The sequence below is a fragment of the Solea solea genome, chromosome 21 (genome assembly GCF_958295425.1).
Source record: "Solea solea chromosome 21, fSolSol10.1, whole genome shotgun sequence".
Classification (NCBI taxonomy): Eukaryota; Metazoa; Chordata; class Actinopteri; order Pleuronectiformes; family Soleidae; genus Solea; species Solea solea.
Genome location: NC_081154.1, coordinates 9,940,766 through 9,963,770, shown reverse-complemented (window position 1 = coordinate 9,963,770; position 23,005 = coordinate 9,940,766). Strand labels below are relative to the sequence as shown.

The 23,005-nt window shown below is 43.2% G+C and overlaps 1 protein-coding gene across 1 annotated transcript in view; it reads left to right on the top strand.

Annotated features, from left to right (window-relative positions):
- Positions 1–23,005, top strand: part of si:ch211-216b21.2 (heparan sulfate glucosamine 3-O-sulfotransferase 3A1) — a 29,944-nt gene that overhangs the window by 5,162 nt on the left and 1,777 nt on the right. The window contains exon 2 of the mRNA XM_058620189.1: positions 21,819–23,005. This exon is cut by the window's right edge and continues 1,777 nt beyond it. Coding sequence (XP_058476172.1) covers positions 21,819–22,440 — 622 coding nt within the window. The 3' untranslated portion in view covers positions 22,441–23,005. The remainder of the gene's footprint in view (positions 1–21,818) is intronic.

The following is a 23,005-nucleotide window of genomic DNA, read 5'->3' as shown; positions in this document are numbered from 1 at the left end:
CAAGTTTCGACTTAAACATATGAAAGAGCTTTTACAGAATTGGGAACAGAGCATCTTGGGGTAGAGAGCTTTTCAGGAGCACAACTACATGTATTGACACGGGGGCAGGTTTGCGGAAGGCAGGTGGAGAGGAATGGCTGAGGTGGAAGGGTCATGGTTAGGGTTGTAAAGGGCACACACACAGCGGACGTAACATGATCACCAGAGACCTCCTGAGCACGAGCTCTGAGCCGCCTTTGGATTGTGAAAGTGATTATCGTGAGGTATAATTGTAAAACTGGGAAGGCCACCTCCTGCTGAAGGCATGCAAACCACAAACGGCTGTAATCCCTCCCCGTCCTCACCAACTCCTTGACCTCCGCCACCCCCTCCAACATCTTTGCGTGCTCTCAGCAGCTGACCCAAGGAGGCCCCATGTTGGGGAGCTAGATCGAAGCAAGGCAGCTATCCACAGTAGTGCCTGTCAGCAGCTGTCCTCTGGCATCCTGGGAATCTGCCCCCCTGATGGTTGGGTGAGGACAGGCAGCAGGTGCAGGGTGCTATGTAGACACCACCTGGATCTCCACCAGATGCTCACACCTGATGTATTCACCTGACACACCTAAAATAAGAGCTGTTTGTTGTCTTCCTTACAGCTTGGCAAGATGAAGGGAGTCTTGTACTGTAGCTACGTTTTGTGCAAATATTTCAAGTGTCAGGGATCAGGAACTCCAGCAGCTTTGATGAACACGCAAAGAAACCTAGTGTGATTGATCACGGTCAGTAGAGTCATCTAAAGGCCTGCCACAGAATGTGCCACCCTCAGAGTTCACAGTGCCAACAGATGGTAGTAAAGTCAAATTTGCTCTTGGGTTCCCCCCACAGTTGGTAAGCGGTGTAGTTTGTTACAACTTTGATAAAAATGTATGTTGTCAAGCCAATGGTGCAGGTGAACTGAATGTCTTCAGACCAGGTATAGAGTTGCCTTTGCTAAAGCATTTTATACCAATATGACATTGTTTTGTCTTTCAATATATTAGAAATAGAAACTAACCCCTAATAGTATGACAAAATAATGATAGTGCTTTAGTTTGCTTTTTCCTACCTGGCTTTTTTAATCTGTTGCTAACTTTATGCACATTGTTTGAATCACTGCTCAAACACACAAGCTACAGATGACTAGCAAACTGTTTACACTTACTAGTCCAACAGTGACAGGACTAGGTCACCCTTGGTCAAAATGGAACCCCAGCAACTGAAACCTGGATCAATACTATCCCTTGTCTAGCCTCTTATTCTATAACCCTCCTCTGTTTTTTGTGCTGCCTCTGCCATGGCATACACTCAGCGAGTTGTTCCACCTGTGCAATGCAGACCTGCCAAGGCTTTGACAGACGTGACATTCACCCTTTTATAAGTTGATGTGCCATCAAAATAATCTTGGAGCAATTATCTGAAGGTTGAAATCCTACATTGTTTAGCCTTAAGATCATGTTACGTTGTTTCTAGGTTTCGGTTGTTTGTTCACTTTAGGCTTTCTGTGTACACTTAAGTCAGCAACCTGCTTGTCGTATCTCGTATCTCGGGCCCTTTCAGCTCAGCAGCTGTCGGTCCTTCCGAGGCATTGGCCCCCACATTATGGAGCATTTATTCTAGGATTCGGATTTCAAAAGGAGGAATTGAGGTCACTTTTTATTGTCCTTGACTATGTAGTAATACATTATTCTGGAAAAACTACAACACACTGTAATCATTTCAAACATGCAGTTGTCGGAAGTTGAGATGTTTGACCTTTTCCAAACATTGAGTTTCACCCCAGCAGCTCAGTGGTCTTTTTCCAGGAGATAACCTGAAGAGCTTAGTTTAGTGGTTTTTGAGCAATGCCCATGAACCTCAGCAATTTATTTTCCTTGAACCTTGTGGAAACCTGCCAGGTCATATTTTCTAATATCACAGCAGTTGTGCCTTCAGGCACTTTACAAGCAGTATGACTGAATTGGAGAAAAAAAAGAAGCAAGAATCATGTTTGCAATTTTCTCTATGTACTATATTTCTATTCATCCATGTTTCATTCTTTTCTTCTTGGCAGGCTGAGGTTGATGGAAGTTAAGTGTTATCCCTCAACAAACAAAGAGAGACTGTAACCCTATCATTTGGCAACGGCGAGTCGAGGGGCTTTAGACCAAACTGTTTCAGCTCTCTTCCTAGGAGCGAACTAAACAAACCGCAAAACAACCGCCAGAACTCATGCGTATCAGGACTTTCAGGATTTACCAGAGTGCCTTAGGATTTCAGAATTATGCAGCCAAACCCATGTTATTTGGGCACAGAAGGGCTTGGTAAATGATGCATGGATGGAGCATATATGTGTTACAGCCCTCAGTGGTGTGGATTGGCAGGGTGAACCAATGCCTCAGAATGATGGATCTCTCTTTCCCATCTTACAGGCAACAGCTTTATCACAGGACAGGGAGCCCTATGCATTTTCCACCAGAGAGAAAAAGACAGAGACAGACAGAAAGCGAGGGAGAACCAGAGCTGTGGAAAGCCTGGGAACCAATAAAAAGAAGGAAGCCCTTTCCTCTTGGGTCCTCCATTTTCCGTCCCAACTATAGTGTTTTCTTTACCACATATTTACTCTTTTTTTTTTCTGGCGCACACCTCATTGCTATTTTTCAGGTCCCTGTAAAATTAAAAAACACTCAAGCGTTTACTACTCAAGGAAGCTGGAGGTCCATCTCTCTAGCCTTTAACTTCCGGTTGCTTAGCAGGAAACTCATTTCAAGAGACTTTTTTTTGATGGCTTACTGACCAAACAGAAGTTTTCCCCTTTTGCTTTTCTGCACATGTGCTTAAAGGCACGGGGCTGCGACACACTTGCCATGTGTCCAATCTGCAGCTGCCTGTGTGGTGATACGATGGCGGCACCGAACATCCTTTTTCTGTCGCTCCAAAAGGGCACTTCCAGTGCCAGTCGCCTTGGCAGAGTCAGCCCGGCAGATATGGGTAGAGGCAATGCCACACAACACCTCAGGCACAACCTCTATTTGACTACCCAATCCATGCATCTGTATCCATGCAAAATACAGAATTACACTGTAGCTAAGCATCAGGTGCAGGTGTGTTTGTGTGTGTGTGTGAGGGATTGGCATTTTTTGGCAAGGCTGACAAAGGCGCTAACACATTACTTCCTTTTTAGATGTTATTTCCCAGCTTTCAGCACTTCCACTGTATTCTGTATATCCCTACGAGGTGTTGAACAAAGAGTTGTGTGGTAGCGACGAGTGAAATAAAACATGTTGAAGATTAGGGTCTGGCAGTACTGTAAACCCCGACCAGAAATCCTGCACAATTTTTAGAATGGCTAATAATGGAGGTGGTGAATGGAGAGAAAATGATAGAGTGGCATTTAATCTGCCCTGAGAGCTATTTCATTCAAATAAAAGCACTGTGGATCCACCACCGCATGTGTTGTTTTGAAAAGCAACCTGGTTTCTGCAAGTAGAAAAGCAGCTGCCCAAACAAACGCTGTGTACAGAGTCTGTTGTGTTTTAAAGACGGGTTGCACGGCACAAAAGCGCCTTCTATAGCGGTCTAAGCCATTTCTCTGACAAAGTGTCAATTCGAATGTGTAACAAATATTCCACGGGTTTACACTCTGTTTCCCTTTCATGAAGTCAAACAAGCGTCATTACCCCAGCTGCTCTGTTTTTAATTTTCACTATCATTTCATTCATTTGGAGGAAAGATGGTGCATAGCTTTCACTAACTACCAGCGAATGTCGGGCTGCTTGATTAAAGAGAGGAATGTGTTCGAAAATGAGTTTGCCACCCCAGACTCGTTTATTGATAGATGGAGTGCAACAGCACAGTCTACGTCTTTTTGCATAAAGATGGAAGAGGGTGATAAAGGGTCCGTGTAGCATGGAGGATGTGATTGATATGCCCACAGAGGAGTGCAGGGAAGCCACCCAGTAATTCAATTAATCTTAACCTGAACACTAGTAATTGCTACTGTAACCAGGTCCGACTGTACATTAGACATGAGGGAAATTGCTGTCACAGGGACACGTCTGGCTAATAGAAGAAGGAAGGAACATCCTCCGTGCTCTGGAGTTGCACAAAGGGGCTTCTTGGTCCTTCACTATTCGCCTTTTTGTTCTTAAAGATTAGTATTTGCATGTTTAATGAGAGCTTTACTGGAGAGATGTACAGACACGCTCAAAGTTTTGCCTTCAACATTCAAACAAACTATTTGAGTAATACCATATTTTGCCTTTATGCTAGGGCTGCATCACATTTGCTCACAAATGTAACAATTGCAATGAAGTGTAATTTGTGTTTACTCATCAAATCTTCACGATGCCTTTGTGCATCAAACGAACACAGACCTATCATTATTGGCTTTATCGATCGTACCCGGTCATTGTTTTTCTTGCTCTTTTGTGTCTCTGAACCCGATAACAAATGTTTCCAGATTGTCAGAAATCCTTTGAACACACCCTGGGATATTGATCCTATTGTGTCCTGCATGAGCATGTTGTTGGCTTTTAAGGTGTGGACCTGTAGAGACAGGAAGACCATATTTTGTTTCTGAGCTGATATTGTGCTTTCTCTGGAAATCCGACACCACATGGAACCGGAAATAAATTTAAGTTTATCTTATCTGATTAAACCGTGTTGTGCCTGCTTCAGAAAAAAGCCTTACTTGCTTTTGAGTTCGAGTTGGATCACCAAGCTACACATCCAGTGCCAAGCATTTGTAAGAATTGACCCCTCGTATAACACTACCTTTTGTTTGATTTCTACAACATTTCAGACATTTTTATTTATGCAGTTGGCTTGTTCTGGGTCAGCCACAGCCAGTTTGGAGGGTGTAGGGTGTATCAACATTGTGGAGCCTGTGGGACTTGACATGAGCCCAAGTCATTTTAACCGTTAAACATGTGGTGGGGCTGCGGCTCATTATATCATTATGTTGTCAGGGCGATTGTTAATTCTGACATTGTTGATTCACACAGTCACATCACCAGTAGGAGGAGGAGGAGGAGGAGGAGCAGGAGGGAGCTGGTAATTCAACCAGTCATCAGCGTGGACACATGAACATGCTATAACTTTTGAAAGTCGGCTCCCCCTGCCACCTCCTCCACCACACCCCCATCAATTATTAATCCAGCCAATTAGCATGGCTGCATTATTCACCAGGAAACTGTGATCACATCATTAACAAAGCTGCCTTGCCTCATTGTGGCTCTCCCAGGCGGCACTCCCACAGTCTGTTCACCCGCCGTACACATTTGACCACCAAATTGTGTAGTGCCTCATTATCATTTTTCTTTTTTTTTCACCCCCGTATTTTACTTTTTCCAGTTGTTGCACACTTCGAATATGCCTGGCACAGTAATACTTAAATCATGTACACCCTTTTTAAAAAAAAGAAGAAAAACCACTGTAAGATTGTTCATAATTCCATTTAATGGTTGTTAGTCCTGGGTAGAGTTTTTTTTTTTTTTTTTCTTTAATGTAAGTACTATTACAGTGTAAATTTCATGAACAGAAACTGTCATGAAACCATAGTAACAAATAAAAGTAACATAATGAATAAATAAATAAATGTAGTTACACAAATGATGGACTTGATGGAATCAATCACAAATAGAATACAGAACATTTTATTTTCATCCTCTTTTTTTAATTAAAAACAATGAAATGTAGTCCCACTAAAATTAAACAAGAAGCAGTGAACAAAAGGCTTGTAGGCAAAAGTGAAGTAACATCAAAGACTGTAATGGCGTGTTTCTACCAGCTCTACTCGCCTCGGCACGGTTAAATTGCATTTCCACTAGCATAATACCTGGTTAATCAGGTAACGTGGGTTCATCTCCAACAACTACCAGGGAAATGTCTAAAATCTCAATATTTAACAGAGTTTGGTGTATTTTGCAGCAATGACTCTGCCCACATTGAGTAGAGACTTTTTCTGTAGTGGAGATACAATCTAAACCGTGCCGAGCCGGGACCATAGTGGAAAGAGGCCATAACTGTGGTGGTGGTGACATTAACACATCCCCTTTTTATTTGCCTCATGTTTATAGGCTTTTCATAGGTGTACAGGTGTGCAGGATCAATGTTAGGCCATCAGCCACCTCGGTCTGTATCAGCAAGGACCAGTGTTGAGGCTTTTTGTCTCACACTAAACCCAGACAGTGAAGAGTGTTGACAGTGAAGGCTGCACTTGGAGAACACCGGTTCTGGACGATCGTGCTGTAGTGCAGAGGACAGTGCAGGTAGCGGAGCAGCTGTTAATAAAGCCAGAGCTGGTGAATGACAACTGTATTCATGGAGGAGAGCGAGTCAATAAACACAGGAACTCACATGGACACAGTGTGTGTGTATGTGTGACCTTGTTACAGATATAAACAGTTGCTTTGTTATGTTGAGCAGACTGGCTCCAATTACTACAAAAACACAAATGTTAAATTATAATTAATGACAAATAATTAGGCTTAAAATTCATTGCATTGTTATGGATTGAAACTACAACACTGAGGGTAAAATGAATTAAAAGTCGACTGAAACAAACACATTTTTCTCAAGATTCTGAATTAGCAAAATGAACTCCAATGCCTTACACTGTTTATAAATGAGAATAAAAAAAATCTGAATCTTTAGCTCAAAGGAGGAAGTCATTCTTTCTGGTCTCTCACTGTTTCCCACAGCTCGACGCATGGCGCAGCGATTGCTTGTCACTGGGATTTATGGAGCCTCAAATCGCTGAACAGAATCACTTCCTGTTTACCGGACACACAGGCGGGCGGCTGTGCATTTGATAAAAAACGATTTATTTTCATTTGCTTATCTGCCTAATTGATGTCCCCCAGGCCTGCCTGACAACCCTAATTTCATTATACAAACAATCCAGAGAAGTTTGATTAACACAAATGAGAGTTCAAGGCCCCCACCGGCTTAAATGTTGTTCCTACACATTTAAAGTCACGTTTTCTTCACCGACGCCGTCTGGCCCGGCCCTTGTACGACAGTCGTTAATATTAACTCCCTATCACAACAGACATTGGCAATGGGGAAAAAAAAAAAGAAAGACGTAATTATTACAACATTAATCACAGTCCAAGGTTGTTGTGCTGTTACTTTCATTAGCAAACTGCCTCCTGTGAGATTTATGCATTCAAAATGTCAGAATGCGCATTTTGTTTTAATCATCGTGCCGTGATTTAACACGTAGCTCATACCTTAGCGAGCTGTAGCTCACCGGAATGAGAAGCCAATACGTGGCTGATTTAAAATCTTTACTTTCAACTTGATTCTCATTATGGCCGCTGAGATGCAACCGTATTGATTTTCTTGTTTGGGATTCACAACGAGCATTGATTCATGGCCCAAGTGTGTGTAATTAGGCTCATATTGTCGAGGGTTCGCCCCACTATCGCCTCAGCTATAGTGGTCCTCGTCGATGATTCTGTATATATTGTTTTGCCCCAATAAATGTTACACGAGCGCTAATGGAGAGGCCTTATTACACACACACACACACATACATACATGGCAGTCTTGGGCACGTCTGTTTCTGACATACCATTTATTACATCATGTTATTTTCCACTCCGCAGCAGTGAATATTCTCTTTCACCGCCCTTATGTTTCATTTCTCTTTCTTGTATCCAACTGGCTTTTAAACAGGGGTCGTTTCTGGCATAGCATAAAGCCAGCACGAGGGATTCCCCCCCCCCCCCACACCCACAAAGCTTTTACTTCTGGCAATTGAGTGCCAGTGAGTGTTTCTAGCTCTCTCTGATCAACCCTTGGATGCACATTACAGCAGAAATGGCCCTTTAGAAGAGCTCTTTTGAGCCTCTCGGTGAATGTACCAACACACACACACACACTCATATAAGAGGCCACACAATAATAAACACGCTCCAACATATAACACACTTTTGCAGAAATGAATACTGGCACACAGATCCATTTTTACCTACAGTTGCTCATTTAAACCTATGTTGCACTTTTCACCATTTATTCTGCAGCGCTAGTATTGCATTACAGGCCCATAATGTAAATGCAAATGTGATTGAAAGTAGTTCATAATAGCCTCCATTTGACTGTCACGAATACGAATGGAAATAATATGCGTTTCGTTTTGCTTTGCTTGCTTCTCGCCGCCGACGTGTTCTCTTGAATGATCGTACGCGCCCGGCCCCTCCTCGTCATTGTCTTTACACTCTATTTATTTATTTTGTAATTGTGATTTGGACAGACCACATTTATTTCATGCCACATCCCCCCCCCCCTTTTCCGTATGTGAGCTACATTCGTCTTTCAAGCCTGGCAGTGTTTGACTCGGCGACGGTGCAAATACCCAGCCATTATCTCTCTGTGGAGTACTCCCTCAATGTTAATGTGTTTTTAGGGCGATTAAATCAGTGTGAAATATTGAAAAATAACCCCCCTGATTGATAATGTCCGTCCCCCCCCGAACACATCGTTTGCCATATTCATGGCAGTGTGCGCGGGGATCTGCCTTTCCATGCAACCGCTAAAGCACCAGTGTAATAATCAGGTGGGTCATGGCGAGAATTAGAACATTCGTTATTAGGGCGATGTGGGAAAGGAGGCTACGTAGGCCCTGCCTCTATAATGGCGTAGATAAATACAGCACAGACCTGCTCGTAAAGGAATGAAGTGCAACATCCCTCAAGGAGATAAATGTTAATCTATGGCTGTCTAAGTGTAAGACCCTTTTTAGTCAGTCTCCTGGCTCAGCTCCAAGGCTTAACCGTTTGAGCACCAAAGGTAAAGTAATGAAAGGAATTATAAGTTCTGCAGAAAGATCCATTCGCTGTACCCACCTGGGATTAGAGTTTAACAATATAGAAATTCTAGTCATGACATTAGTTTTATTTTTGGTTTTTTTTTGACACAATCTCTGTGTGGTTCACTGGTTTTCCACCGTTTGTGAGTCATTGTGAACTGCAGTCAACGCATTCACTGTTTTGAATATGCAAAGGAAACAATTTGATTCATAATGAAAAGGAGATTTGGGCAGGAGTTCCTGGAAAGCCAGTGAGGAATCGTCACCTTGCTTTCCCAGCAATTCTTACCGGGCTTCGATGCAGAACACCACGTGCCGAGTGTCTGTGCTTTGACGTAATGGAAAGCAATCGTGTGATTGAGCGACCACATCATCCGCTGCACCTGAGTCAGTGTTTCTGTGTGTGGCTGTCAACAGAAGTGTTTCCTCCGCTAAATTGGAGCACACCTGGCCTTTTCAAGGGAGTTTGCACTCAAGTTGGTTCATTGTGTGTTCTGCCCTAAACACACAATGATTAATTATGAGACTTCGTGCAGCCCTCTAAAACTATGCAGCTGGCACCACCACTTGTCTTCTGCTATAAAGCAAACAAGTGGATTTGGACATATGTTGAGTGCATTCGCACGCACTGCATTGGCCTTACAGATTGCAGATTGAAAAATAGGTACGAGATCCATTGGACGTGGCACACAAACCGAATCTGGTCGGTTGTGTCGGTGGTTTTGCTTCTCAAACTCGGACTCCATTTTCAGCACAGTGTTCTTTCTTTTTTCTTTTTCTAGGGAGAAAGAAGAAACCTTCACTACACTATGTGCATGGCCTTCACCTCAACAATGAGGCTTTGCCCTGTAATTACTTTCTATTTCTAAAATCATCCATCTCTGCTCACGGAGAGCTGACAGTCTAAAACATTAGCACGTTGTCGGCGGCTCGTCAGAAGCTGCAGTTGTTGTACATTACACTTCACATTATCTTCGCGTCTTGGATGGAGCTACGTTACTACAGTCCACGGAGGAAGAGGAGGCGTTTGTCCCTGTTGTGCGACCACTTTAACCCAATGGGGCCTCCAGGTTTTTCACTGGGCGTTGAATTCTGGGTCACGACCCAGCCCTAGGCCATCGCTGAACCTGCTTTTATCGCCTTCTGTGCCTCCTGTGACATTCCACAGTGGGTAAGTCTTCACATTTTCATTTGAGCTACAACCTGTTCTTCACTGGCACTGCCTACAGTCGCCATGAGCCTGTGCAAGTGGTGGCATGTGACCTCGCGCATCACAACATCACCTGTTCGTTATGCATTTGCCTCACGAGGAATGAGCCGCACGAAGTTCCATTTTCCTTGGGCTATTTATTTAATAGATAATGCAAGGGACGCAAAAATGGAAATCGCACCTTCGACCATGTCTTTAATCCCTGCTCCTCTCTGGCTGCCTTCCAGAATTTCATCTACAAACTTGTTGGTACCAAACTCTTGATGTTTAAGGTGAAGCAAGAAAGTCCCGTCAAATATTTAAAGCTGCTAGGTGTGAGTAAGCGAAACATAATCTTCATCTGCCTCAGTCTGTTGCTCTGTGGCTTGAGGATCGAGGAGGAAAAAAAATAAATAAAAAATCCTTGTGTGAGCCCGTTGGTAATGAGTTTATGTCAAAGGGGGCGATAAGAGGGAGCATTCATACATGCTAATCTCTGCTTCTTCTGTGGTGGCAGTGGTGCGGCGGGTGCGAGCTCACTGGTGTGCTCTCGCTGTGGCTTGGCACAGAGATGAGGGGAAGCGATGTGACGGTGCCAGGCGCTTTGTATTCTGAGCTTGGGAGTGGAAGGATGGAGCGAGGGGAGCGGGAGGAGGGTGGGGATAAAATGAAATGGCGGGGGGTGGGGGGGGGGTGGCACACAGAGAGGAAGAGAGCTTGGAGACAGTGTTATCACTTCTTTCACTCCACGATACTGCCGTCTGCTTGATGCCTGACTCTTAACCCCCAGCATTCTCGGCACTGCCCTCTCCCACTATCTCACGGTGTCTTTCCATTTCCCTCTTCACTCTCTCTCTCTCTCTCGCTCCCTCTTTCCCAGTCTAAACAGAAACTTGAGCAGGTTTCATATGTGTTGCATCTGTGCGGCACTGTATTGCTATCTTGTTAACTTTCTTCTTAAGCGTCTAACGTAAGCGTAGACGCTTGACTCCATGTGCACCTAAAACTGTTTAAAGTGAACTGTCAAATATTTGGCTTTCATTACGTTACAGCTATTGGGTTTCATGTGGAAATTATGTGTTACTGACTCCTGCCCTCTGCTGCCTGCGCAGGCCATGAAACAAAGTACTGTATGATTGTATAAAGTTGTAATGCAATTTGGCGCAAACCAAAAAAACGACACTGGCTCTCCACCGTGAGGTAGTTCACAGCGAGCGTCTGAGTGTAAAATCGAACGATTCTCTGAGTTCACAGCGAAACAGTCTGCCAGTCACGTATACTCTGATCAGCCCTGTTGGCTAAGATACTACCTGACTAATTTTGGCTTCTCTATATGCTTGCATTTGAACAAAACAATGACTCCTTTTCAGAAGTTGTTCTATTTTCGAAAATCCCAAGTGGTTCACAGTCAGAGCTCTCAGAAGTATGCCAGCAAAACTCAGACTTGGGCTTTCAACCTGTCAAGTTGTGTGTGTGGTGCGGTGCAGTATGATTTGAAAAGCAGTTGTAATATTATCAGCACAGTGTTTATCACCACGTCCTTTTGTGTTTGAGATGGAAATATTATGGGAGATTAAAGCAGACGCTGCTGAAAACGATTTTGGTTTCAAGGATGCACATGACGCCCTCTCTACAAGCTTTTCATCTTGTGTAAATGTGCACTGCTGTGGTTAAAGCGAAGTAGTGTAGTCACAATGACACACACACACACACTGCCACACCCAGCTCTTCTTCATTCCTTTAGCCTTTCTGCTCCTGCTCTAACCCCCTAACCGTGATCTCCCACTTTCTATTGCCCAGGTAAACGGGTAATAAATGAGTGAAATGATGTTATAATGGATACGACAGTATATGTATTGCCAGAGCCTGATTTAGAACATGGGAATGTAGTTTATTCTCAATCAAATTTCCATAGACCGCACACTCACACAAACGCCTGAAACACAATAGTCCACCAGATATTTTCTTTTTCAACTTCATGAAGTGAGTTTTGTAATGCGATTTGAAAGCGTTGCATCCCATAGGATCCTGGAGAGCACTGGCAGATTTCACCAATGCATCGTCTTTAACATGCACAACATTTGCAGAATTGTCTTTGCACCAGTGAAGCCTCCTCGTGTGCTCCTCCCTCCCTCCCGCCTTCTCTTCCTGTACGGTGGGTAACCATGACCCCGTGTCAGTCATTTTTACAGGAGCTCTCCCTACTGGATGTTAATCAACTGTTCTGGTGAAACACAAACCATGAGCGAGTATCAGTCTTTCGTAGTGTAATGGAAAACAGATGCGAGTGAAAGCTGCTCGGGGGGTTAAAAGTGGCTGCGAGAACTGCTGATTGTTCATGTGCCCGAGTTTAGATACAGTTTGTCATCATCGCCACTGTATGTGATTTTTACGAGAGAATAATGGAGCGACACTTGATAAGAATTTACATGCTTACACACATTTATAATATTGCAAATGTGTGCACGGAGCTCTTTGTGCGACGCCCTCTTGAGTCTACGAACATTTTTATCACACTGATAACTATGAGAGCACCATTAAACGCAAGAATGTGTTTGACAAGCTGCATTTTGGGAGAACTTATAAGAGCGTTAAAGGAGCGCTGAGGGTTAAAGTGGTGCAGAGTGAGCCTTGGTACTCAGGAGAAGAAGGGAGGAGAAGATAATGTCTGAAAACAGCAGCATATTCTCATGGAGACATTCATTCAGGGTAAAAAGTACAGTACACCACCAGGCAATAAACACTGAACAAGTGGTGATTTTTAACCCCAATAAAAAGAGTCTGTGTCGTAACTATTTTTAGGAATAGATGCCAAAATACAAAGCTTTGGTGAATGTTATGCCATATGCTTCAACACAGACAAAATGATCAGAAAAATAAAAGATGAAAAGCCGTAAAAATAAAAAAAGATCCTTGGGTTGCGTGAGGATGTAGGGTTTGGCGGTCAATGTGCGTTCGGGTCTGATTCTGGAGCGAAAGAAACCGGGGAAAAGGATTGTTTTTTTGCCAAGCCATCATTTTACTGCCGTGTTTGTAGTATGATCAGAAACTGGGCTTATGCTAACGGTCTTTAGCCGTATTTCTTAAGTCGTAAGCTAAGCTTTTATTCCTTTTATCGAGCTCTAATATTTCAGGGCAGCAGCGGCGGCAGTAGGAGCGAACGCACGGGATGTTTACCCACAAAATTAGCCTTGTAACGGAACCTCTTTTTAGTGACGCTCTATGTGGCATTATTCTGCACGCTGAAATGTTGATATTGAATGTTTTAGCAGCTTGAAAATCACCATGGCAATGATGGTCCCAAAGACTAAAGCCCCCCCCCCGCCCCCCTTAGCCTTTTGTCATGGGTAATTATTGCAGAGCAGTCCCTCAAAGCTTTCCATTTGGCGGTGGAAGAAAAAGAAATTCACATTTAATTTTGCTCTCATGCATTTGAGACGGGGAATTTTTTTTCCTATTCAAATCAGGCTTGAATGTAGAATTTAAATACCCATTGAAATCGTTTCAATTTGAGGCATGTGGTCCTCTCTGATTCCCCGTCCCCCCCCATTTTTTCTGAGATTATTTCACTTCAAGAAACTATAGAGAAAGGATAAGGAAAGCTGCAGAGAGAATACTTTAATGAAGCAACCCTCACTGTAGAAGTGAACGTTCAGGAGACACAATACCTTGAAAATTAGCTTTGGTATTAAAACAAAGTAGAGGTCTCTTATCTCCCATGAGCTGATGAGACCTTTTTAAAAAGACTGACTTGGCAGAAAGAAAAGAAAAACTGCGTGAGCTGTTACTAAAGCCGATCCCGCTGAAGAGTCAGCTCCACATGCTCCGTCTCACACTTCATGTAGCTCCGAACAAGTGGGTCAGAGAAGTATGAAAAAGTAATACGGGCTCTGTGTCTGAGAATCCACTCATGGATTAGCCACGTGCACCACATATGATGGCATAAGATAGAATACAGAGCTCCTTGTTGGGTTATTTTAAGGAGGTTAGGTTTTTACTTTATAGTCATTTGTTTCAATGGAACATGAATCACTAATTTGCAAAATGTAGCCCTTGCTCTGCTGGACGCTTTCAGGTGGTGTGGGTTCGTCAGACTCTCCAGGCAATCATCGTAACCGGCTCAGCGTCTCGGCTCACCCGGACGCGGGCTTTCACTCGGCTTACTCTCACTACATTTTGCGGCCAACACTGAAATGCACCCATGCGGTTGCACGTTGGTGTAATTGCACCTATCCAGATGAAAATCAAGGTATAACGGCTCTAAAGCAGCCTTGTGACGGATTATAATTCAATTTCTAAAACCACAAGAAGAGTTGGGTTTTTTTTTTTTCAATACAACCAGTCGCCAACAATTTTACAGATGTTGAAGTCTTTAGCAGAGTGACAGAAAAAAATATACTGCTTTAGGCTATAAGGTCATCCTATATAGCTGTATAACCTAATAATTCATATAAAATCCCTTCATACAGTGTTTGAAATGATTCTATGCACAGAGCTTTACTGCACAGTCATTTAGAGTTGGCTGACATTTGGTACAGAACACAAGCTTTGTTTTTGTGGCCTGGCTCCAGAGATGTTTTTTTCGACTCACCACGTCCTTCAATGCTCTACAATGAAATCCAGTACAGACAATAATGGTCTCCAGAGGATGAAGCTCACTGACTTTTTTCTGCCTGGCCATCATGAAGTTGACATTTTTGAACAAAATGTCTCATCAGTTATTGGATTCCACTCGTTTCTACCATCTGTTCTTACAGACTTATTGCTTCATGGCACTACAAACACACCCTCTAGTCGGGTACCAGCTATAGGATCGAGGCAGAGATGGCATTATTTTCAGATGCTCGTCATAGCAGAGCCGAGCAGAGACGAAGCAGAGAAAGCCATTGTTGAAGGAAGCGAGGAAGAGGCAACTGCTGTGTGACGAGTAAACATCAGACTGGATTTTGTTGAATGGCGAGAAGCATGGAAATTGGATGCCGAAATGTATTAAGAAACTGTAGGGGGCGCTCTGTATAGAAAAAGGCAAAAAAAGTCACCAGACTTGCAGAGTTCCACTTTAAGTAACTACCTCACGACATAATTCAGTGTCTTTTTGGACAGTCCACATTGTTTTGACCAAAGTTCTTTCCTGCATTTTCATACTTTGGGCGGCAGTTATAAATACAATATTTCAGCATGTTTCTGTTTCTTTTATTCCTTTTTTTTTGCTCTCTCTGTCCCTCGTCACTGTCACCCATCTCACCCACACTCCTTACCTTAAACCCGCCTCACCCAGACTTCCTATCAGTCCTGATCGAAGGTCTGGCTCTAGAGGTGAGTCAACCTCTGCTACTTGATGCATAAAAGGCTTCAGATGGCTTCGTTGACTGTCATGCGTCCTTTTTTTTTTTACTGCCCTCACTCACCCTCCTACCACAGTAAGCGAGGGTGAATTATTCACAAGCAAGTTGCCATAAAGATAAAGCTTATTTTTCCTCCCCTTATGCAATCAACCAGGGACTTGCGCCAAGGAAAAAAAAAACCCCAGAAAGATTCTGTTAAAAACACGTCTGATAAATTTATAAGAACATCCTGCAAAGCCTACGCTATAAATGATTTAGTAAATTGCATAGCGGTTGTTGTGTAGGGAAAAAAGAGAGGTGCAGTGTTAAGGCCGGTGTCCAATAGGGGGATTTATTTATACTAGATTTTATTTTTTTTCAACAGTATATGACACAGTTCTCCATTTATAATGAAATTAACCCAGGAACAAATCACACAGGTCTGATTATTATTTCTGTCCAGACATTATTTATGAGGTCTGTAATATTTGAGTGCATATGTGTGTGTGTGTGTGAGTGAAATGTGGCCAGACTTTCAACTCGAATGAATTGCAGTGGCAACAAGCCAGGACTTTTTTTTTTTTTTTTTTTTTTTTAAACCTTGTGTTTGAGACCATTAGCGCGTGTTTAGATGTTTCTAACAGCTATCCGCCTGCCTGAATCTTAAATCACATGAAAAATGTGAAAAACACAATACTCTGAAGCTTTCTCTGTGGTCTACACTTGTGTTTTAAAAAAAAAGAATAATTTCTCTATTCCGTTTCCCATCTCCACTTAAGGGAGGACAGCAGACTTTACCCTCCTTTTAACATCACCGGGAACTTAACATAGTTTTAGGAATACACTGGGGTCTAAAGTGAAACTATGTTTCCATCTTTCAGCTTGGTTTTCAGCTCTCCTCCCACACACAACCACCACATGCTTTTGGAACTAATTCCCATTCTTGCCCTCTAATGTAAAACATACCAAATCATCAATCTCACTAGGAATTTTCCATTTTTTTAAAAAGCGGACGTTTTTGAAACATTTTTCATCCACAGTGACAGTATTATCTTGTTTGTCCCCAGTGTCTTGCAGGGTTTCCTACTCACTCTTTATCGAAAGCTTGTCATTTCCCAGAGGTAAACAGTGGACCCTGTCCTCCCATGCTGTTTTCCAAGAATAGACAACTCTCTTATCTCGTAATTGTGTGTCCCTCAAAATTGCTTCCTACCCCCTACAGTTCCCATATTCTGCTCCAGTTTCACTCGATTCCCGGGAGCACACCCTGGATATTTCCTTCCTCAAGACGAAAGTTCCTTTTGATTCATGAACAAGATAATTATTAGATTCCGTATCCTTAACAAAGCATGACTCCCAACTATTTCAAGCCGATTTCCTCATCTGCATCATACCAAAGGCTTTTGACCAAGATGGGAGTAAATCAATGTGAACAAACCTTAAAACAAGGACTAAGGCTGTATTAAAACCATGTGAGAGACCCAGGATTTATGATGTGCACACCTTTTTCCTAAGGAAAAGAAGAGGGCCATTTGAAAATACAACAGCATTTCACAACTCCACCTGGTCCACCTTCTGGCGCACTGATTGTCCCTCATATGGTTTGATATGCCGACAATAGAAAACGCAACATAAATGGTTTTGTTTTGGGAGCGATTCAGACATCACTAATCCCGCACAGCCATGCTTGAGGTGTAGTAAACTGTCTGGTCGGATGGAGGATTTAGAGCTTTTATAGTGCAGGTGTGCAGGCAAAGGTGACACAGTGCATGAGGGTTATAAATCCATTGGAGGTGAGGAAAAAAAGGTTTGGTGGGCTGATCCTGGAGGATTGAGACAGTTGGGGTCATATAAAAGATTAAAAAATAATCCAGATTGGAAACATCTGTAGTTAATAAATCATAGTAAGTGGTATCGCTTAAAACATCTTCAGCATCGGTTTTGGCCACCTTGCACCACATTGTTCTACGCAAGGAGGAAATCAACCCTTCTCTTCTGTGTGTATAAAAGCTGCAGCACAAGTCGGGACTATGAGGATTAGGAGGACACTTTTCATTGTTGTGTCTTGGCATATTCAGCCTAAGGTGGGCAGCGATGTGATATTCTCCACTCCTCAGGTGAGTCTGTGGACAAAACCGCAGTATGCTGATAAACACTGAGAGTCCTGTGGAGCTGATGGGCAGAATCAGCATTTCGTGGACTCATCGGTCTGAATGTATGGACATTAGATTTAAAAGTTACGCACGACAATATATATTCATGCTTCTGTTGGAAAGCCAGAGTCAATTGCAGCAGCAGTCACACACCGAGATCAAACACTTCCTCTTGTGTTCGCCATCAGTGAGTGCAGCCTGCGCGGTAGATAAAGGGTTGTGCCGCTGCACAATGCAGTCGGAGCAGTAAAGCTCTTGAGTTTAGAGGAATGGGCTTACCCCTCACTGCACAAGAGCCACTACTCTAAATCACCCCCCCACTCCGCCTCCTGTCTCCCTGACCTCCGTTAGCATCCACTGACCTGGAAAATATCTGGTGAGTCCAAGCCACCGAGACTGGCGCTGGCCCTCGCTTAGCCTGCTAACAGCAGAAATATTGAGCCAATTACAAGATTATTATCTGGTGGTAGGGGCAGGGGAATGCTGTGGGTGTGTATTTATGCCTGCCAGGCCTCCCTGCTGGAAGAGGAGAAATGAATCAAAGCCTTGTGGGGGGGGGGGGCTGGAGTGAGAAAGTGGACAGAACTCATGCCCACTTGCCGCTATGTCTTTACAACTCCTGTCAATTGGCAGACTTTGGCACGGGTCCAAGGAGTCCTCTAAAAGGTCCAGGATAACATGAGGAAACGGGCCCTTTTTTCCAGAGCTGATCGCTTGTTAGCGTTTTACTCCTCCCTAATTCATATGTCGTGCTGTCAAATTATGGCTGCGCCCGATTTGCAGAAAATAAGACTGGCACGTTCATACATTTATGGCGTTAATATCACAAACAGACGTGAGTCACGGCCAAGTACAGTTGGTTTTGCGAGTGAATTGGAAGAAGTATGGGCTCGTATTTCAACGTAGTTACTTTATAGACGAGGCTACAAAGGATGCATTATGATGTATTGCACTTAACTGTGTACATTGGAAATGACTTTTTTATGAGGGAGTACACTGAATGAGTCTTGGCGTCTCTTGCCTGCTAGTGGGTTCCATACGAGAGGAATGACACTCGCAGCCCATGTTGTGTTTTGTCACGTACACAAGCTGTTTGTGATGTTTTTAGTCGTACATATATATTTTAGTTGGGTTTTTTTTGCAGTACTTGAATGCATACCAGAGCTGGGAATATGATTTAAAGTTAGGCCAAGGTTCATGCGCCGCGTTTCTTATTTCGGTGTGGGTCTGCGTCTTGTTTCGTGAGTGGGTCCTGCTGCCTGTGTTTCATGCATGAGTGTGCTTAGGGAGTCGTATTTTAGCAGCACGATGAAGACATCAAAGCCAAATCTGGAGCCACAGTAAATCTCAAGCACTTGGACGGTTTGTCATCTGTTACATCACCTACCCTGCCAATAAAGTTTCATTAGAAAGCACTGAACACTTTTGTGGTAGAATGGAAAGAAATACCTCTGGGTAGTTCACTTACTTTAAAACCATGCGTTTCTTGTTCTTTTGCCCGACTAAAACTTTAAAGCTGGGAACTGAAGTTCTTTTTACTACACAGTAGGCGGTTACACTTAACAACTTCACATATTCTTTGACTTACTGTGTTTTGTACAGGTGTTGGGGAAAGCCTTGCGTATCAATGTTACCTGAAGCAGAGTTTGTTATATTTGTTAGTGCAGTGTTTGAAAGAAATAGAAACTTCCAGAGAAGACCTCCAATATTTGCTACCAGCAAAACAAGTGAATTTCTTATCAATATTTGTGTTGTTCTATCCGTCTGTAGGATAATGTAGGCAGTGTTTTATAACTTCTATACTTGTACTTTCCAACATTCTCATCTTCATGTCGCACACACTAGTAAGGAAAGACTACTAGCATGTTAGCACCACCGCCACTACCACACGCCAATCAATAATTAGTCTCCTGTTGATTTTTATTGACTGAGCGTTGACCCTTATGACTTTACTTTAAAGCACCATTATCCTGTACAGCCTCCCCCTGGACTCGTGGGGTGATGAGGCAGCTCTAATGTGAGAGGATAGGAAGTCTTGTCCTCAGCTGTGGTGTAGGTCACAGATACTGGGAGAACTTGCAGGGTCAGGTCATGGTCAACGTTGCCAGCGTATGTCAAGACATCGGTGCACCCGTGTTGCTGCTCTTGCTCTTATCGACCACTTCCATCTGTGCTGACCCTGTGATCTGTGATCTGCTCCACACAGAGAAAATCCACTCAAGCTACTCAGCCACATAAAGTGGATGTGTTTTGACACTGGCCTGGAGGTATTGACTGATGGCTCTTAGATCAGTTTCACCCCCGTATGCTGAGCTCAACCCGGCAGCTGTTTCAAATCCAGGAACAGCCACACGGAAAACTGGCAGAGATACACTTGCCCTGTTATTGTGACTCAGACTTGGGTTTTTGTTTGATTGTCACAATGTCAATCCCAAAATATTTTTGCAAGGATCACTGATCAGTTCCATATACTGTATGTTGTAAAGCTTGTGCTTTCCAAATATTTTTCATTTAATCAGCATTGCCTGAGAGGAGAAAAGACTCCCCTGACATAAACAGCAATTCTGACTCTTATCCATTATGAATTATCCAGCAAAGTAAAAGTAATGTGGAGTTGTTAAAGAGCCATGAAGTCCACAGAAGGAGACAGTCTGGGTTTTTTTTTTTTTTTTTTTTTTTTAAATGGGTCAAGAAAATGTCAAGAGCATTGATGTCCTTTGTGGTGCCTAATGCTAACCCAACGTTGATCATAGCCGTGTCAGATCAGATGTTTTATCCGTCTCATGTCTTGCACACAGTGGATGGAAATATGTATTTTGCTGTTTAAGTTGTTTCACGTTGGCCGAAGAAAAGCCTTCACTGGAAGCAGCCGTCACATTTGTCACAACAGCTGGTGTCTGTTAAACATGTAAGCCCTCGTCATGCCTCTCTCCCTGTGTCTGTTAAACGGAGCATGATTGTTTACCAGCGCTTCTGCGAGGCAGAAAAACTGTGCCCATCACATCCGTCAAAGACGAACGTTGGTAGGCCCGAAGCCGCACTGGGATTGCATGTGCCACCGTTTGGACACTGAACAATTCACACCGATGTCTTCAGCACTCTCCGGTCCAGTTTGACATTTCACACGACCCCCCTCTTCCTTCAGGTAGTTCTCAGTAGTTCTGTCACAGGCAGCGGACCACCCTGGGAGCAGCTGGGGCCACGTTGTCAGCGCCGGTCCTCGCTTAAAACCGCAACGGCCGAGCAGATGAATAATTGACGCCTGCATTCTGTACTTGGGTGAATTTTAAAGCTGTATTCTGTAGAGGCTCTAAATGGCGGGGCGGGGGGGGGGGCACGTTAATCATTCATGAGCTGCTTTTACCCGCTTTGCTTAGAGTCACTGTCCTGGAGGCGGGTGAGCGGAGGGAAAGTGGAGCAAGAGGATAGGGAGTAGAGGGGTGGCGTGGCCGAATGGATTAGTTTGTTTCCCCATCCTTTTGTGTCACTTTATGCTAAAAGGATTCAGGCGGAGTTGGGTTTTGGTAAATACATTTTTGCCCTTTCAGGTTCTAACCTAGGTTCTGTCTAGTTGAAAGCTTCTGTTTTGAATATAATTTTCATCACTAGTATTGAAATTCGTAGAGATTTAAAAGGTTTATATATGGTCTATGTGTCAGGAATAAGAAAATGGTATGGAGTCATCCCTAGAATGCGTTCCTGTGTCTGTTTTTACTGCTTTAGGTTTAATAATAGTTACAATTATCCTTTGAATCATGAACAAATTAGGGAAAACAGCAGCTTCTTGGTGATTCCAATTTGTAGCCAAAAGGCAAAAACGCAGGAAGGTGATACAATATGCTGAGAGGGCCTTTTCGGCTCAAGTATCAATATTTAATAGCTATCACTACCTCTAGTGTGGGTATGGAGATGGCTATTCTTCCTGCTGTGAGAGTGAAGAACATCCTCTTTCAAATGTACCCAGGGGATTGCCATTCTTGATTTCTCAAACCCTCTGGCCGCATAAAGGAACACTTGACATAGCATCTGCACGTTAACGCAGCAAGAATATCGTTACATCCTGAGACGAGTCCGAGCGTTACGCTGTGCCAGAACTGCAAATCAACACTTGGTCACGTAGAGACCAAATAAATACACTACTCCAAGCAGAGCCAGTTAGCAGTTGTTATTCTAGATTGATTCAATTTAGGGTTTTTGATGACTTAGCCTGAGTTCATCCACTTGTAATGTTTATCGTAATAAGAGAGGTTTTACAACTGTGTCAGTTGCTCGTCGGTAACCGAGTCAGAGGTGCAGCTCAAAACAAACATCTCATTTCCTTTTTAATTTTTTCTTCTTCTCAGAGAGCTGATGCCCAAGACCCTGGAGGGCCAGATCACCATGGAGAAAACGCCCAGTTACTTTGTGACCAGAGAGGCTCCAGCCAGGATCTCCGCCATGTCCCGGGACACCAAGCTGATCGTGGTCGTGAGGGACCCGGTCACCAGAGCTATCTCAGACTACACACAGACACTGTCTAAGAAGCCTGACATTCCCTCTTTCGAGAGCCTCACCTTCAAAAACAGGACTACGGGGCTCATCGACACCTCGTGGAGCGCCATCCAGATTGGCATCTACGCCAAACACCTGGACAACTGGCTGCAGTATTTCCCCATGGAGCAGATCCTGTTTGTGAGCGGCGAGCGTCTCATCAGCGACCCAGCGGGGGAGCTGGGCCGCGTGCAGGACTTCCTGGGCCTCAAGAGGATCATCACTGACAAACACTTTTATTTTAACCAGACCAAGGGTTTCCCGTGCCTCAAGAAGGCCGAGGGCAGCAGCAAGCCTCACTGCCTAGGAAAAACCAAAGGGAGGACCCATCCCAACATTGACCCAGAGGTGGTGCAGAGGCTGCGGGACTTCTACAGGCCATTTAACATGAAGTTCTACCAGATGACGGGGCGTTTTTTTGGCTGGGACGACTGAATGTGTTCCACAAAGACACTGAGGACTGTTGGATATACAAAGGTTTTGGAAAAAAAAAAGTCATAATATTTCATGAAATAAGTAATCATGTCACCAAAAAACAATATTCATGTAAATATTCTTATACTCATCCCATCAATATCTGGTAATCTATTGGTTATAAGTCTTTGTTTTGCACAAAAAAAAAATCTGTTTTATTATGTTGTCTCATAGATTTATGATTCTTATATTTTTCTAAAATTGATGCTCTATTTTGGTGAAATAATTCCTTTTAATTTAATTTGTGTGTTTTAACATTGCACTGTAGGTCTTTTAAAAAAAAATACATAAACAGTGTAGAGTATATTCAGATTATGTTAATATCAAGAAATGTAACAGGCAACAGATTACAATGCAGATTTATGGGTTTATTAATATGAATTGTTTTACTATGACTTTATCCTTGTGATATTGTAATTTTTTTTTGACTTTCATAATGTTACTGCCAACAGATATAAATTAACATTGTTGTCAAAATGGTTGACTTTTTCTCCACAAACAGTGTCCTTGTTACTGTGGCACAGAA